The sequence below is a fragment of the Bactrocera oleae genome, chromosome 3 (assembly GCF_042242935.1).
Source record: "Bactrocera oleae isolate idBacOlea1 chromosome 3, idBacOlea1, whole genome shotgun sequence".
NCBI classification, from domain to species: domain Eukaryota; kingdom Metazoa; phylum Arthropoda; class Insecta; order Diptera; family Tephritidae; genus Bactrocera; species Bactrocera oleae.
The window spans coordinates 26,501,595-26,517,664 of NC_091537.1; the positions used below are offsets into that span (position 1 = coordinate 26,501,595).

Here is a 16,070-nt window from a genome sequence, read left to right on the forward strand (position 1 = left end):
CCATTGTAAGATCGATGCATATCAGCCAGTTATGTTCTATTTATTTTATTTTCCCAAAGTAGCAATGAAAATACTTTTGGAATTTTGAAGCAGACGTTTAGGAAATTATACTGTTGTAAGCTTGAAGGAGTAGAAAATTGTGCCATTTTATATATGTTTGCTGTGTGCTTCATAACATTATCAATGAAGACGATCTCGAATTTTGTGTGAATGAAGCTTCTAAAACACAAGATGGTCCCGATGAAAATGTTCAAACTGGACCAAATTTAAGAGGAAACGCTGAAAGAGATGAAATATCAAGATCAATATTTAGACAGCAATTTAAAAATGTTATCTGTTAGTTACACAATAATACTTTTTAATATATCCATCTTGATAGCACAATGTGGAATAAAGCATTTTATTGTATTTAAAACAATTACTGAAAGGATAAATCACCGTTCAAATTTAATTCAATTCACAAAAATCCAATATATTTTTTTATTATTATGTAAAACTATATCACAATATATTTAATTATATTTGTTTGCACTAAAATACTAAAATTTTTCAATTAATTTTTGTAAAAGTTCCTGTTTCCTTCTCTTTCGGTCTTCTTCTCTCTCCGCAAGCTCATGTTATTGTTGTTGTAACGGTTACCTAATCCCCGCTCAGTTTGGTTGTGGTCGAGGTCATCTAACGGGAGGTTCAGGAAACGAGCTGTTCCCACGGTGTGGTAAGTGTCATGCGGAGACTCATTACATGCTGGACATATACCTATATGTATGTACTTATGTCGGGGTCGATTCTGGATAGGTAGGAGTTGAACCTGCTACAGTATCCAGAACAAAGTTGCGTAAGGGTCACTCTAGATTCTCGTGGGGGTTTGACTCCAAGTACGCCATTTACTGAGAGGGAGTCGGTGAAGGTATTGATGGCTCCGCTGTGAAAGGCAATTGAAATAGCAGCCCACATATTTATTTTTTAGGTGGATACTTTTTCTCATGATGGGTCACAGCTCCTTCATTAAGGATAACTTTAACTTCGTTGGGGCTTTTAGCCAATTGTTTTTTGGCTGAACCTCAGGTTCAGTTATTTCACTAACCTGAAATCGAAAGTCCATATAAAAACGGTTTATTTTTCTGAGCCCAAGGTATACCCACTTCTTCCGGTAGGGTGAAAACAATATTGTTTACACCCCCAGGAAGTTTTTCAAGGATTTTGTTTACTAAATCACTCCTATATATGTGATTTAAATAAATTAATATATTCATAAAGTTTTATTCTAATAATTATAATTTTAACTAGTTTAAAAGTTCTTGGAGAACAATTGACTTGAATGCTAATTTGTAATAATCATAAAATAAAAATGAAATTGTCAAATAACAACCCTCATTTTTTTCTTGCTAGATTCTACTGGTTTTACGTTTTTAAATTTTTTCGTTATTTCGCTCTGTGTAAGAGTAACATACAATCTTCCTCTTCCTGATAGCTACCAGCAAAAAGCAGTTCAGATACAAAACTACTTTTAACAAATTGTTGTTCTTAGGCTATCTACTGAACCTTATATAATTGAATCATGCAAGAGAACGGCACTTTATGACAGCGAGCAGGCAAATCTCGTATCGAGGACAGAAAATTAAAAAGTAGTGACTACCTGATTTGATTAAGATTGAGCGAAATATTTGAGTGACAACTTAAGTAAGTGTAGTATCTATGTTATTAAGAAAACTTTAAACCGTTTCTCAATTGTTATCGCATTAACTTTTAAAATACTATTCTTCAAATTAATTTCAGATTAGTGCAAGGCATATTTATAAACCGATATCACAAGAAGTTGTTTTGTTATGATAAGTCCTCTTAAAAGAAGAATCGAATAATTTAAACCGAGTAAACAGCGATGTCTGATTTCATTATTAACCGAAATTAAGCGGTATAACATACATGGTACTCATAACCGGAAAATTAAAATCATTTTATTAATATATAAAGGTTATTGATGGTGGCAATTTAGTTAAGATTATTAATATATTCCACGAAAGCGCAGATATTCTCATATACGGTTAATCGGCTAGAAAACTTTTAGACCGAATAGTGAAAGTATTACCTCATGTAGGGGGCACCATTTTTACCAAGTTTATTTTGATATATTTTCAGAATCTGTACGAAAATTCGAGTTTTGTAGCTTAATTAGTTAATAAATTATCAATTATTTTGTTTCTCCAATAGCATAAGCGGTTCTCCCTATCTGACTCTCCACACTTTCATCTAGATACTTAAATTTAAATTATTTCTTGCACAGAAAAACAGACTTTCGCACGAAAAGCTGAAAATAACGAATAATGCATTCATCTCCCCGTCTGTACCATATACACGCGAACTAGTTTCTCAGTTTTTCAGATATCGGCACACGTCTTTTTCTCACCACACAATCTGAAGGATCAAACTCAAGTCCTTGTATGGAAAAGTCTTTTATTTGTAAAGATATCTTCACGAAATTCAGCATAAATCATTTTCCGAAGTATCGCTTCAAATTCCTAACATTCATACTGACCGATCAAAATCAGAATAAATGTCTTTTTATACCCTTTTATGCTATAAAAGATGCAATGTGAAGAGTATTATAGCTCATGCTGTAAAAACAAACCGTTATAACTTTTTCCCGTGTGAGAACTTGATAATTTTTTTTATTGGCAAGTTATTATTTATATTTTTTTAAAAATGAATGCTTGGGATACCAAAAAGAGGGTTTGGAGAGTGCAGCGGTACCTTGCTTTGCAGTCCGCCATTTCCATCCAAAGGGAATTCAAACGGGATTTTGGCTGTACTTCCGCTAGCAGATGGACCATTATGAAGTTGGTCAATATGTTTGCCGACTCTTGACGTATCGCAAGAAGCCGTACTTTCGAAATCCGTATGTTCGTGTTCAATAAACAATCGCAGCTGTTGCATCGTCAATTCAGGCAAATCCAAAAGTTTCGACTTGCAACTTATCGGCGCAACTCGGAGTTAGCAGACAGTGATTACAACGGAGAATTCATGATGACTTTAACCAGTTTCCCTACCAAGTTCAAATAAAAAGACGGTTAAACCCTCTAGCCTATGATTCGCCTGGAATTTTTCCTATAATAAATAACTATACAATAACTTGATAAATTGCCTGTTTATGTCTGATGAGGCCCGTGTAAACAAGCAAATTTGCCGTATGTGGACTGAATCAAATTTAGAAATAATCCACGAGACGGAACTTCACCTAGAACGAGTCACTGTGTCATTCGCAGTCATCAAGGCGTATTGTCGAGTCATATTTCTTTGAAGAAAATGGTGGAGCAGTATCTGTCAATGGGCACCGTTATTTAAAGGAGCTCCAACGAAAATTTGAAAACAAATTAATACCAAGAAAATCTACTTTCCGGTAGCCCCTTCAATTTAATGATTATTAAAAATTATTAAATTTTGGAATTTGGCCCGGTTAATTGTCCGCCATATTGCCGAAATCAACTAATTACTGACTGAGCCTCTTTATTGCAAATAAATTATCTAATTTTAGAAAAGAACATAAATTCTCAAATCCTAATTTAGTTTAAGTATAGTTTTCAATTAATTTTCCGCTAATGCCACATTGAAAGTTATTATGTTCGCTGTATGTTATTAATTTGTTCATGCAAATACAGAGAGCAAGGCATACATACATTTTTATACTCTCGCAACCTGTTGCTACAGAGTATAATAGTTTTGTTCACCTAACGGTTATTTGTATCACCTAAAACTAATCGAGGTAGATATAGGGTTATATATATATAAATGATCAGGATGAAGAGACGAGTTGAAATCCGGGTGACTGTCTGTCCGTCCGTCCGTCCGTGCAAGCTCTAACTTGAGTAAAAATTGAGATATCTTTATGAAACTTGGTAGACATGTTTCTTGGTACCGTAAGATGGTTGGTATTGCAGATGGGCGTAATCGGACCACTGCCACGCCCACAAAACGCCATTAATCAAAAACAAATAACTTGCCATAACTAAGCTCCACAATAAGATACAAAACTGTTATTTGGTACACAGGATCACATTAGGGAGGGGCATCTGCAGCTAAAACTTTTTTTTAAAAAGTGGGCGTGGTCCCGCCTCTAATAGGTTTAATGTGCATATCTCCTAAACCGCTTATGCTATAATAACAAAATTCACTAGAAGCAAATGTTTTTAGCACTTCTATTGACGGTGTGAAAATAGTTGAAATCGGGTGGCAACTCCGCCCACTCCCCATATAACGGTACTGTTAAAAACTACTAAAAGCGCGATAAATCAAGCACTAAACACGCCAGAGACATTAAATTTTATCTCTGAGATGGTATAAGATGACTTTATAGGAACCGCGTTCAAAATTAGACAGTGGGCGTGGCACAGCCCACTTTTAGGGGAAAACCCATATCTTAAGACTTGCTCAACCGATTTCAACCAAATTCGGTGCATAACGTTCTTCTTATGTTTCTATGTCATAGTGCGAAAATGGGCGAAATCGGACTACAACCACGCTTACTTCCCATGTAACACCATTTTCAATTCCATCTGATTCTTTCACTTTCCACTATGCAAATCAGGTAACAATGATTATATCGGGTTAAAACTTTGCGTGAATAATGCAATTAAAGTATGCCACCTTGCGGCCAAAAATTGTCTAAATCGAACCAAAACTGTTCAAGCCTCTAAGTACTAAATCTGTGGGCCCCAGTGCCTATAGTTGACCTTCTACTGAAAATATCAGTCAATCCACAAAGAAATCTCAAACGAGTATACCATTTGACTTTGCGAGAGTATAAAATGTTCGGTTACATCCGAACTTAGCCCTTCCTTACTTGTTATTTTTATTTATACCCATGGATATTGATGTTAATTTGAAAATTAATAGCATATGCACACATACGTTGTGAACTGAAGCTATAAATAAATAGAGGGTCACAAATTTGTTTTTAGCACTACCCAGAACGGGTAAGTCAACATTCAAGTTTTAGAACGGAATTGGGACTTTTCAGTTTTTTGACACTCAAAAATAAGAATATTATGTTTTTAAGATGAGATACGATGCGATTTCTTAAAATCATCCGTTGTGTTTAACGTGATAAAGGAAAACACTATCTGTAGATGAAGCTGCCGATTATATTTAATATTTCGAAATATAGAGAAACAATACTTCCATAAAAAATAATTTTGCTAATCTAACGATTATTTGTAAAAAATAGTGACATCATGCAATCGATTATTTTCGTACAGCGTGAGCACATTTTCTTTCCTCATGCTCCAAAATACCACGTAGGAATTGTTTAGTTCCTGTTCTCGATGTGATAGGCATATTTGAGGGAGTGAACCTGTATACAATCTCGTTTAGTATCTATATAGCGGTAACTCTGATAAAGTTATATTGCTTTAAAAACATAAGATAGATCGAATTATCTCTTAACCATATATAACAATCAATCATACTTTATATTCAATAGTACATAAGGAATGCAATCCTGCGGCACTAGGTGCGGATAGCGGTAACTACCTCACTTTGAACCCAACCACAGCAAAGCCCTCAAACAGAAGTATGTATTTGTACTCTGACCTAATTATTGATGTTCATAGTTCCTGATTTTCCCAAGATTTCTTCGGCAAATTGTCTTAAAGCAAGTAATGGAAACTGAGTACAGCGCTGAATACGTTCCGTTGGTTCTTCAAGAGATACTATGAACCAATAATGGCTCTTGTTGACGGAACTACCTACATAAGATAATTTTAGGTGAATGCAAAGAATTATGATGTTTTGATTTAAACTAAAGATTAAGTGGTTCTTGCTGCATATTTCGCAAATAGAGACCCTTACATGTTCTACATTCGGCATCCCATGACGTTCAGGTTATGCACGAATCATTGCGGATCCTTTCTCTTCGAATTTCTAAACCGATTTCGCATTTTATTGACTTTCGGTTCACCCTGTATTTAACAATATTAATAAATACTGAATAATATAAGTAGTTGTAAATGCAATGAATCACTTAAAATAATACAAAATGGATAGTAATTTTAGAACATGCGAATATGAGACATAAAATTCTTTTATTTCAAAACATTTATGTGTGTGTAAATAAATATATTTGCGTATTTGTGAGATAAGTACGTAATTCGAAATTTATTCACCTACTGAAGTTGGCTTTTCACACATTCACACTTCATTTCATGTTCTCTTCTGATGTTTATCAAATATATAAACATACATACAGCTTAAAACTACGTAGTAATATTATACATACAAATATTGACATATATTATACATCTATATCAATATACATATAAATTATTATATATTATATATGTAGAAGTATGATTTATATATATTCAAACCCAGATTTTTAACATGCTTGTGGCAATCGCTGCCTTCAATTATCACTTTTTTTGTAAAAACTGAATTGTAACACAAGACTGGCTAAAAAGGTTTATAAAAAGTAAGACTTTTGCAGTTTTGGCTCACACTTTTATTGACTGAATGATTTTTGTTTTTTTACATTTTTCACACTTTTCTACTCAACTTTGATTAGTTCCTCATCTCTGTCTCAGTTTCCAACGCGCCACTTCGCGGAACGGTTGTCTAGAATCTTAAATATCGTAAATCGTCTTCCTACTTTGCACTAAAAAATCATAGGTGTGTCTGTAATAATTTTATAAATAAAATACTAATAAAAACTTCCGCTCTTAAAAATCCGAGTTGTGTTTTCCGTGAAATTATTATTTCCCCCTGAACACGAGCCGAATCTACATATATATTACATTAGTAACATTCAACGCAACTTCAAGGTAAAGCTGAAGCCGCAAGTTTGATAATAAATGATTGTGGTTATTCCGGGATCAAATAGATTTTTCAATGTGCTCTACGCAAAGCGAAGTGCCGAGAGTTTCTATAACTTAAAGAAAGCTCTTCTGTTTTTGCCAGCGTTCCAGGCTTGCTGTGAAAAGCTGTAAAAAATTAATCGGTCCAAATCCATAGATAAAAGGTAAAATTAATTATTTAACGCTGCGGTCATTTGTTCCACACTTTGGTAGTGGATATAAAATGTTGATAATGTGGATCCAAGTAAAGACATCCCAGTATATGATTCGTATGCTATGAATCGTACAGCTGGTGGTTTCCGTTCTTCGTCTTCCTGTGCAATTCAATCAGAATGGAATTCCAGTATTATTAATCTAATATTTGCTCGTTATTTGGCCCAATTTCTCCTGTTTGTAATTTGCTTCTAAATTTAACAATGGTCCTGCATTGTTTATGTCTCTCCCTACTGAGCTGCTTTTCTGAAAGATTTGATGAATGAGTTAAATAGTGTAATTGGTTTCACCTCAGTCTAACTTAGTGTTGGATAACATTCAGAATATTCATTTTAAACAGGTTGTTGACGAATGCGTCAAAATTAACAACTTCTTTACTCTCAACAATCTCTGATCCCAATAGGAATATTGGGAAAATATAAAACAATTATGTTAACTAAGTATATCAATAAAAGAAAGCGAAATGAAAACGAAAAACAAAAGTTCATTAAAATCGAATACAGAGCCATTATTCGAAATGATTGGCTGGCAAACCAGTCTTGTTTGTAATGACCCTAAATGTATTATATTACGGTTAAATAAATGTTAATTTTATTTTAATGAAGAGAGAGGAGAGTTCGGTATGGTTATCAAAACTGTCTTCGGTTTGTCTATTATTTCTTCTCGGCTAATAAAATGTATTGCAAGGAGCGGCGTCTTGAGTATATTGAATCAAAAACAAGAAAAAACGTTAACTTCGGTTGCGCCGAAGCTATAATACCCTTCACAAATACAAAGGCCCCTTATCAGAACTTGATTTCGAACGTTCAATTTGTATGGTAGCTAAGTATATGATATAGTGACCTGATCTGACCAATTTCTGTGGAGAATAATTTGTTGCCTTAAGCAATAACTCGTGCCTAATTTCGTGATACCTTAGATTTTCCATGCAAGCACTTGACTCCGATTGTTCAGTTTGTATGGCAGCTATATGCTATAGTCATCCGATCTAAATAATTTCTTCGGAGATTACATTGTTTCCTCAAATAATAATCCGTGCCAAATTTCATTAAGATACCTCGTCAAATGAAAGTGTTTTCCATACAAACACTTGATTCCGATTGTTCAGTTTGTATGGCAGCTATATGCTATAGTGGTCCGATATCGGCCGTTCCGACAAATGAGCAGCTTCTTTTTTAGAAAAGGACAGGTGCAAAATTTCACATCGATAGCATAAAAACTGAGGGACTAGTTTGTATATATACAGACAGACGGACAGACGGACAGACAGACAGACGGACATGGCTAAATCAACTCAGCTCAGCATGCTGATCATTTATGTATATATTTTATAGGGTCTCCGACGTTTCATTCTGGGTGTTACAAACTTCGTGGCAAACTTAATATACCCTGTTCAAGGTATAATAACAGAACACATACAAGTACATATTAGGTGAACTCAGGGGGTTGTTAGATGGTATTTATATTATATTTGTTCAAAAACTCTCGGATAATGATGAAATTGGATGTCAGTGCTTTATCGTGGGGCAAAATTTAAGAGTGGTTAACCCACAAATCCAGTCGGAATATTTTCGGCTTTGCCTATTCGATGTACTTATGTACGTTAACGAAATCGGCAGAGTATAGTACCCGAAACACTTCGCTTAATAAGCCAGTGAAATTTGGTGGTAAAGATTGCCTTTACATTTGTATTCAGGTACATGTGCTAGCTTAACAAATACATAAATATTGCATATCTTTCCACATGTGTCTGAAAGAGCAACAACATGACTCTGACACTTCGGAGCCTGAATTATTCAGCAGGTCGAAGGAAGTATCATTTATGTCTACATCGTCATAAAAACTTGGGGCTTTGAAAAAACAAAAAAATTCTAAAATTATTAAACACAGCAATAGAAGAATCAGAGTAGTATGGACCACCCTGTAAATATTTCGCCATAACTGTAAATTCGTATGTTATTATTAAAAACTGTAAAACTGGGATGTTTACTGGGGTAATAAAAATATATTCTCACATAGATATAGTCGTACATATGTATATGTTCTGTAGAATTTGACATGCCTTCCAAATACAATTATTTTTAAAGCATTTTTCCACATTTCATATCTCCAGTACAGCTCAACAATTCTCTGAAAGTCAAGTGCTTCTTGCACTACGGACATTTGTCGGCAGCCACGAGTTGCAACATAATACACACAAGGCCACATGACCATTAATATACCGAACATTGTTGCTGTCATAATACGCCGCGTAAACAATTTTAAAATTTACTTATTAATTCTTCAAGCTTTGTTTTGATCAGTATATTTGTTTATTCTATTTATATGTTTTCATTCGTTCAGTTCACAAATAAGCAAACATACATACATTTATATCAATTATATGTGCCATGAGAAAAATGCGGCAGGTTCAGAATGTGTGCCCGATTAGTCGCAAAGGAATATTTGACTTCTTTTTATGGGGAATGAACAGTTTGTTCCAGCGAGACTTATGAAGAGTACATAGTCTCTTATACCCGAAAGACTACAAAAGTATACTACTCGTTTTCAACAATTCCAATATTTTGCAGCTAATCAATATCCAATTATACTATTACTATTGGCTTCTAGAAGTAATTAATACTTAATTGTATCCTAAAAGTATGTTTTAGAAGCTAATGCATTGGCAATTGTACCTTAAAGAGAATAATTTTTTAAAAGATTCCTCACACAATTTTCTGCTGGGTGTTATACTCCATACTCACATACACACATTTTGAACTGACATTACTTTCCGTTTCAGTTTCTGGCCACACAGGACTTAAGTTTACATTTTACTGCTGCCACAACAGTTTCTTAAGTGACGCGCTGTAGTTCGGAGTCCCGATTGGCATATTTCCCAAAAATGAAGAAGAAGAGCAGGTAAATGAATTTTAAGCAGTTGTGGTTCGAAAAAGCAGCATAATAAGAGTGTTATGTCGCTATAAAATTGATAAAAATATATGTAGGTTTTCAATATCATCCGTGATCAAAACTGGTACTTTGCACGAAAACAAAATTATGACAATTATGAGGTTAAACATCGCGGCTGTCATAGCTTCAGTGAACCGAGCATATTTGTTATAAGCGCTTATTAGCCGCCACAGAAAAATGTTTATGGCTCAAAGCGCTTCGTCGGTGCACTAGTCTGTTTTGATCCACACTTAAGTGCTTATGATATAACGAAAACCCCTTATTTCCACTTTCCAAATGACATCCTAGTAACCATGTCGATATGAACTAGGATGGGAAAAAATAATCGCATTTAGTTTTTAATACTAACTGATTTTTTTCCTACATTCTACTCGTATTAAAATAATACCATTTCAGCAATTCTTCCGAAGTTCTCCTGGATGATTGTGAAAATGTACACATTGACGATTTAAGCACAATGTTACCCAGTGAGATATCTGTGACCACGAATCTCCTTGAAAACAATCACTCAACCGCCAACAGTGGATCGTTGCATCTGAAGCCGACTATTAAAACGCAAAAATCAGACACAAAGGTCGACATTGAACTTCCGCTTTCTGGTGAGAGAGCAAATAAAACACTCGCTGACATAGCAAACGAACCTTCGATTTTCCACCAACCACCGCTGCTTTGGTATCGCAACTGGACAACCGCTGGCATCGTGCTTTGTGTGGTCTACAATTTGACCATAGTATTACTCCTAGTGATGGGATTCTTCAAGTTCCGCCAAAGCTGAAGCGGAAAACAGGGGAATCGTCTAATTTAAAAACACATTCCATACATCTTTTTCAATGTAATTAAAACTTTAATTTTTCATCATATCCATGTAGTATTATAAGGCCATATTAATCAATTATATATATACTTGTATACATATATACACTTATATTTCGTGTTTACATAATTTAGCACTTGGTAATTTGTTTTACGTAGAATTCCTTTATAAATTCCTCCAGTTTTATGAATTTAGTATTCAACGCAAATTCTTGCTGAACACTTCTAACCAAATAATAAAGAGTGCCACCGCGAAATAGCCCAACAATATCAGCACTACGGTTGTGGGATCAGCCGAGAAAATAGAATGAATCAGAGTCACAGAACCGGTCATGAGCACTACGAAAAGAAAGCAAACCACCATCACTGTTGCAGTATCACGATACCAAGCCAAACTTGGATCGGGCGGTGCCGGGCGCACCACCGTCGAAGGGCGATATTCCTTCAGGTATTGCGTCTCGAAACCGCTGCTGAAATCGACATCATCGAATGCCGGCGCCAGCTTGGTTCTCTCCGCATCCACATCCATGGACATATTTAATTATTATTGACTTCCAACAATAATATGCAATTAATTATTTATGCTATGAATTCTAATTACTGTGACTTATATTCTGAGAAATCGCCGATGCCTTCCGTCAGTACTTCCACGTCTATACGGTCACTTATACTGCCTATCAGCACCTCAATTGGTCGATTTCAAAGGTGGCAGCTGTGCTTTTAACAACAATAGTTAATTCTAGGCGATAAGTACGAGTATTACATTTGAAAGCCACAATTAGCCAACAATTCTAATAGCAACTTTAGTATAACTACAACAAACAATATCTTTTGTATTTAGTAAAACCGTTTTCACTGTTATCAGAACACTTCTCTATCGATACATTGCGTTTGTGTTCATAGACATTCTGATAAGATAGTGCGGCATAGTGCTCCTATATACTTACGAGTACAAGGATGGGGGCACTGGCGTTAATGCACGTACTCATGATTTAGAAAACTTTTGGCCGAGTTTCTTTTTTCATATGGATTGTGCCTTATCTTTCGAACCCTAATAATTCAAGTTTTGCGTTAGAAAACTTCCAAAATTTGACAAAGCGTAATATTTTCTGAGCACTAACGTAAAAGCTATTTTTGTATATCTGTATATTTTTCGTTACGAGATTTGAATCCACAGCTCACCGAGTGGTTATCGTGCACTGAATGTACTTTGCTGCAGCTAATGCTACTGTATCAGAGTTGAGTACTCTATTTATGATAAACAACGGTCTAGAGTCAGAGCATAGTTGTAGTGATTAAAAAAGAATTAACGAGTAAACAAAAGTTTTTTTTCATTATTTGCATTTAATATAGCCTACTGTATACTTATATAGTATCTAGGAAAGTATTGAAAAGTGTAAATGATGTAAATTTCACAGCTGGCATTTTATAAACAACTTTAAATCTTAAATGAATATTTCACTAAGTACCAACTGGGGAGTATAATTATGTCATGTGGTTAAACTCAGAAGGGTCAGCTGCACGCCTGTTATGTCCACTTAGAATTTTACACTCTTTCGAAGATAGCCGATAACACTGTACGACATTCGGCTGGGTCTTGAACCAATCTACTTTTCTTCGAGAGATTGAATCGTAATTAAAAAAGTAATATAATAGTTTTTCGAAGTTTGCCTCCAAATTAAGAATATTTGTTTATGAAATTCTAAATTGAGTGTTATATTATAGTATATAAGTTACTAAAAATTCTACATTTTCCTATTGATTCAATGGTATATAACATTTTTTTGGTTAAGCTTATATGAGAAATGCTATAAGAGATAGATGATGATATAAGATCAAACTTGGATCTTTGAAAAAATTAAAGCCTTTATATTTCGAAAAGTACTAATTTGATTTATGAAATATTAGTATGGTTGTAAAAGTGACCAAGCGCGCTTTCTACTATCCATATAGAAATTTGAGAAAAAAAATTAACGAAAAGAAATATTTTTATGTGTATATTTTATAAAACCTACTTTGAACCGTTGTTTTTTTCATCTTCATAATCAATATCATGTTTATCATCATCATCGACCTCATCCAAATTTTTTGTTGTGTCATCATGGCCTTTTTAAAGAGTTTTTAAAAAATTGGATTTCTGTCAATATATCAATATCTATTCGCTTGATCTATTACCATGGGAATATTTTCTATATCCAAAACTGAAAACCAATATGAAACCGCTTACGACTACAATAATTCGATTCGAGTTTTTGGGAGTAAAGCACAATCGTAAATTATAAGATTTTCAAATTTCACATCTGAATTGAAAACTTTTTCAACTGAAAACATATTTTAATTAAATGTTTGAATTCTTCAGAACTCTATACCCCTGAACCTTAAACCTTGTTTTCTGCTATGCAATACTGGCTGCCATTTTATTTTTATTTGGAAATTCAAAACATCCGTTTTCAATCATAAACTGTTCTATTTTGAACCTTCAATTCCAGACATATTGTACATTTGTAAAATAATTTTTCCCAACAATTTATTATACCTGGGTTTAGTATTTTTGTTTACTGCGATACGACCACATTCATTGAAATTATAAACTTCATATCGTAAGTTAGCTAAATTATTAGGATAGTATATAATATATACATAAGTATGTGCATACTTATGTAAAAGTTAGTGACCCCCAGGCAGTTAACTTAAAAGCATAATTCGAATAATATTTTTTTTTTGTGGCTCAACTAATTTTAGTTGACAATCGACAATTAATTTTATGGAGTTTCAAGTTCTTTTTTGTTTTTGTTTACTCAATTTATTAGATGTGTTAATTAAACAACTTCGAGCGTGTTCAACTTAAAACATTGTGTTAAAACTTACATTTACATATAGTTACATATGTTTTAAATTTAGAACAAACGAAGATCTGGAAATATATATAAATATTTTCAAAATTATATGAACCTGCATAAATTTTCCTAAAAACACACATTCTCCGTGTATAACCCAATGACTCAGTTAGTGACGAATTATTCGACACAAATAGATCAATACATGTCGCATCGTTCAGTTTTGTTTTCGAGGCAGTGGGATTATAAGGTAAAATGCCAAAAGAGATAAAAAAAAATGTGGAAAACGGTTGGCCTCAAGGGCCATCCCTGTAACTTCCCGCTAATTTCATACGCTAACGTTCAAATTTCGCTTTTTTCACTGCTTTTGAGCTCTTCGAAATTTTTCGTTTTCGATATCTCGCAAGTAAATCAACCGATTTTGACCCGGTTTGCGGCAAACGATGTGTTTCTTCAAGGTTTAGAACTGATTAGTAAAATTTTTCTCAAAATCTACTGGTCCGATTGGGTCCAAACTCACACGAAATTCAAGTGCAATGAAACCCTTTGGAATGCCGTTTAGTTTATTCAAATCGGTTGAGCCGTTTAAAAGTTATAAGACGGTCACATACATCCACACACACACACATACATCCACACATACTTACAGACATACGGACATCATCGTAGAAATGTTCGGGGAAGCTTCCTCGACCCTCAAAACGTCGAGATCTGTTGAGAACTCGATTTTTGCAAAATGGGGTGAAACCAATATCTTCCCGATTTTTAGAAAATTTTCAATTTTCTTAGCGGGAAGTTAAAAATGTGGAAAACGGTTGGCCTCAAGGGCCATCCCTGCAACTTCCCGCTAATATCGTACGTTAACGTTCAAATTTGTCAAAGACTAATCAATTTTGTTGATTTCTTTCGTTAACGATTTCTCGCAAGTAAATCAACCGATTTCGATCCGGTTTGTGGCAATGTGTTTCTTCAAGGTTTAGCACTGATTAGTTTTTGGTATCGATCGGTCAAGTCGTTTGAAAGTAGTTTGAGAAAAAAAACGATTTTTTTTCGAAATTTTTCGTTTTCGATATCTCGCAAGTAAATCAACCGATTTTGACCCGGTTTGCGGCAAACGATATGTTTTTTCAAGAAGGTTTGGAACTGATTAGTTTTTGGTGTCGATCGGTCAAGTCAAGAAATTTATTTTTGAGATTTCTCGAAATCTACTGGTCCGATTAGGCCCAAACTTACACGAAATTCAATTGCAATGAAACCCTGTGGAATGCCGTTTAGTTTATTCAGGTTGAGCCGTTTAAAAGTTATAAGAGGTTTACATACATCCACACACACACACACATACATACAGACATACGGACATCATCGTAGAAATGTTCGGGGAAGCTTCCTCGACCCTCAGAACGTCGATATCTGTTGAGAACTCGATTTTCGCAAAATGGGGTGAAACCAATGCCTTCCCGATTTTTAGAAAATTTTCAATTTTCTTTGCGAGAAGTTAAGAAATCAGCCGATCAACTTCTCGTTAAGTTAGTGTTTAAAAGTAATTTTATTGTTGAAGCGTTAATGGCTTATCAGAATCGGTTGACATGTCACAACAGTAAATCAATAACGATCTTTAGATTCGCATTGTGTAATTATATGTGCCCTCCAAACGCTTGAAATAAAACGCTTATCTCTACTTGCTTTTTATACTCTCTCAACATGTTGCTAGAAAGTATTATTGTTTTGTTCACCTAACAGTTGTTTGTAATACCTAAAACTAATCGAGATTGATATAGAGTTATATATACATGATTAAGATGACGAAACGAGTTAAATTTCGGTTGACTGTCTGTTCGTCCGTCTGTCCTTCTATCCAAGCAAGCAAGCTGTTACTTGAGTAAAAATTTTAATTTTTTTTTCAATATATGTATGTATATATAACTGTAATTTGATACATGAGATTGCAGTAGTTAGGGCACCTGTGGGCAAAAGATTTTTAAAAAGTGGGCATGGTCCCGCCCCCTAATAGGTTTAATGTACAATACATATCTCACAAGCCATTAAAGCTACGAGTATATTAACATATTTATTAATCAACTTCACTCAGAACACATTTCAAAATCAAAAATTTGGTGTCTACTATTACTCAGACATTCTTACTCTAAAGAATTGATTGATAGACACCTCTAAGAAAGTCTCTCTAAGCTTTCAATTGTAACGGAAGGTCCTCCGCTTTAAAATTTTTTAATTTTTTTCCTATTATCACATAGAAAAACCATATTCCTCCATATAATCTCCGAAGAAATTGTATAGATCGGATCACTATAGCATAAAGCTGCCATACAAACTGAACAATCGGAATCAAGTGCTTGTACTCTTTCATTTGACGAGGTATCTTCACGAAATTTGGCACGGATTGTTATTTAAGGCA

General features: G+C 34.4%; 2 protein-coding genes across 5 annotated transcripts in view; one reads left to right on the forward strand and one right to left on the reverse strand.

The window, feature by feature from the left end:
• LOC106627654 (uncharacterized) overlaps nt 1-10,932 on the forward strand; it is a 67,931-nt gene extending 56,999 nt beyond the window's left edge. The window contains exons 1-3 of one of the 4 annotated variants that reach the window (XM_070106318.1): nt 6,600-6,657; nt 9,838-9,956; nt 10,404-10,932. In XM_070106318.1, the coding sequence (XP_069962419.1) occupies nt 9,940-9,956; nt 10,404-10,782 (396 nt within the window). In that variant the 5' untranslated portion in view covers nt 6,600-6,657; nt 9,838-9,939 and the 3' untranslated portion in view covers nt 10,783-10,932. The other 3 variants (XM_070106316.1, XM_070106317.1, XM_070106319.1) reach the window with 3 other exon arrangements.
• On the reverse strand, nt 10,825-11,635 carry LOC106627655 (uncharacterized). The gene has a single exon (XM_014247843.3). It carries the CDS (start codon nt 11,353-11,355, stop codon nt 11,020-11,022), a length of 336 nt encoding a protein of 111 aa, XP_014103318.2. The 5' UTR covers nt 11,356-11,635; the 3' UTR covers nt 10,825-11,019.
• Nucleotides 11,636-16,070: the final 4,435 nt, after the last annotated feature.

Bases quoted from the DNA above. Each gene is read 5' to 3' on its own strand.
- LOC106627655 (XM_014247843.3), bottom strand. From the start codon at position 11,355: ATGTCCATGGATGTGGATGCGGAGAGAACCAAGCTGGCGCCGGCATTC.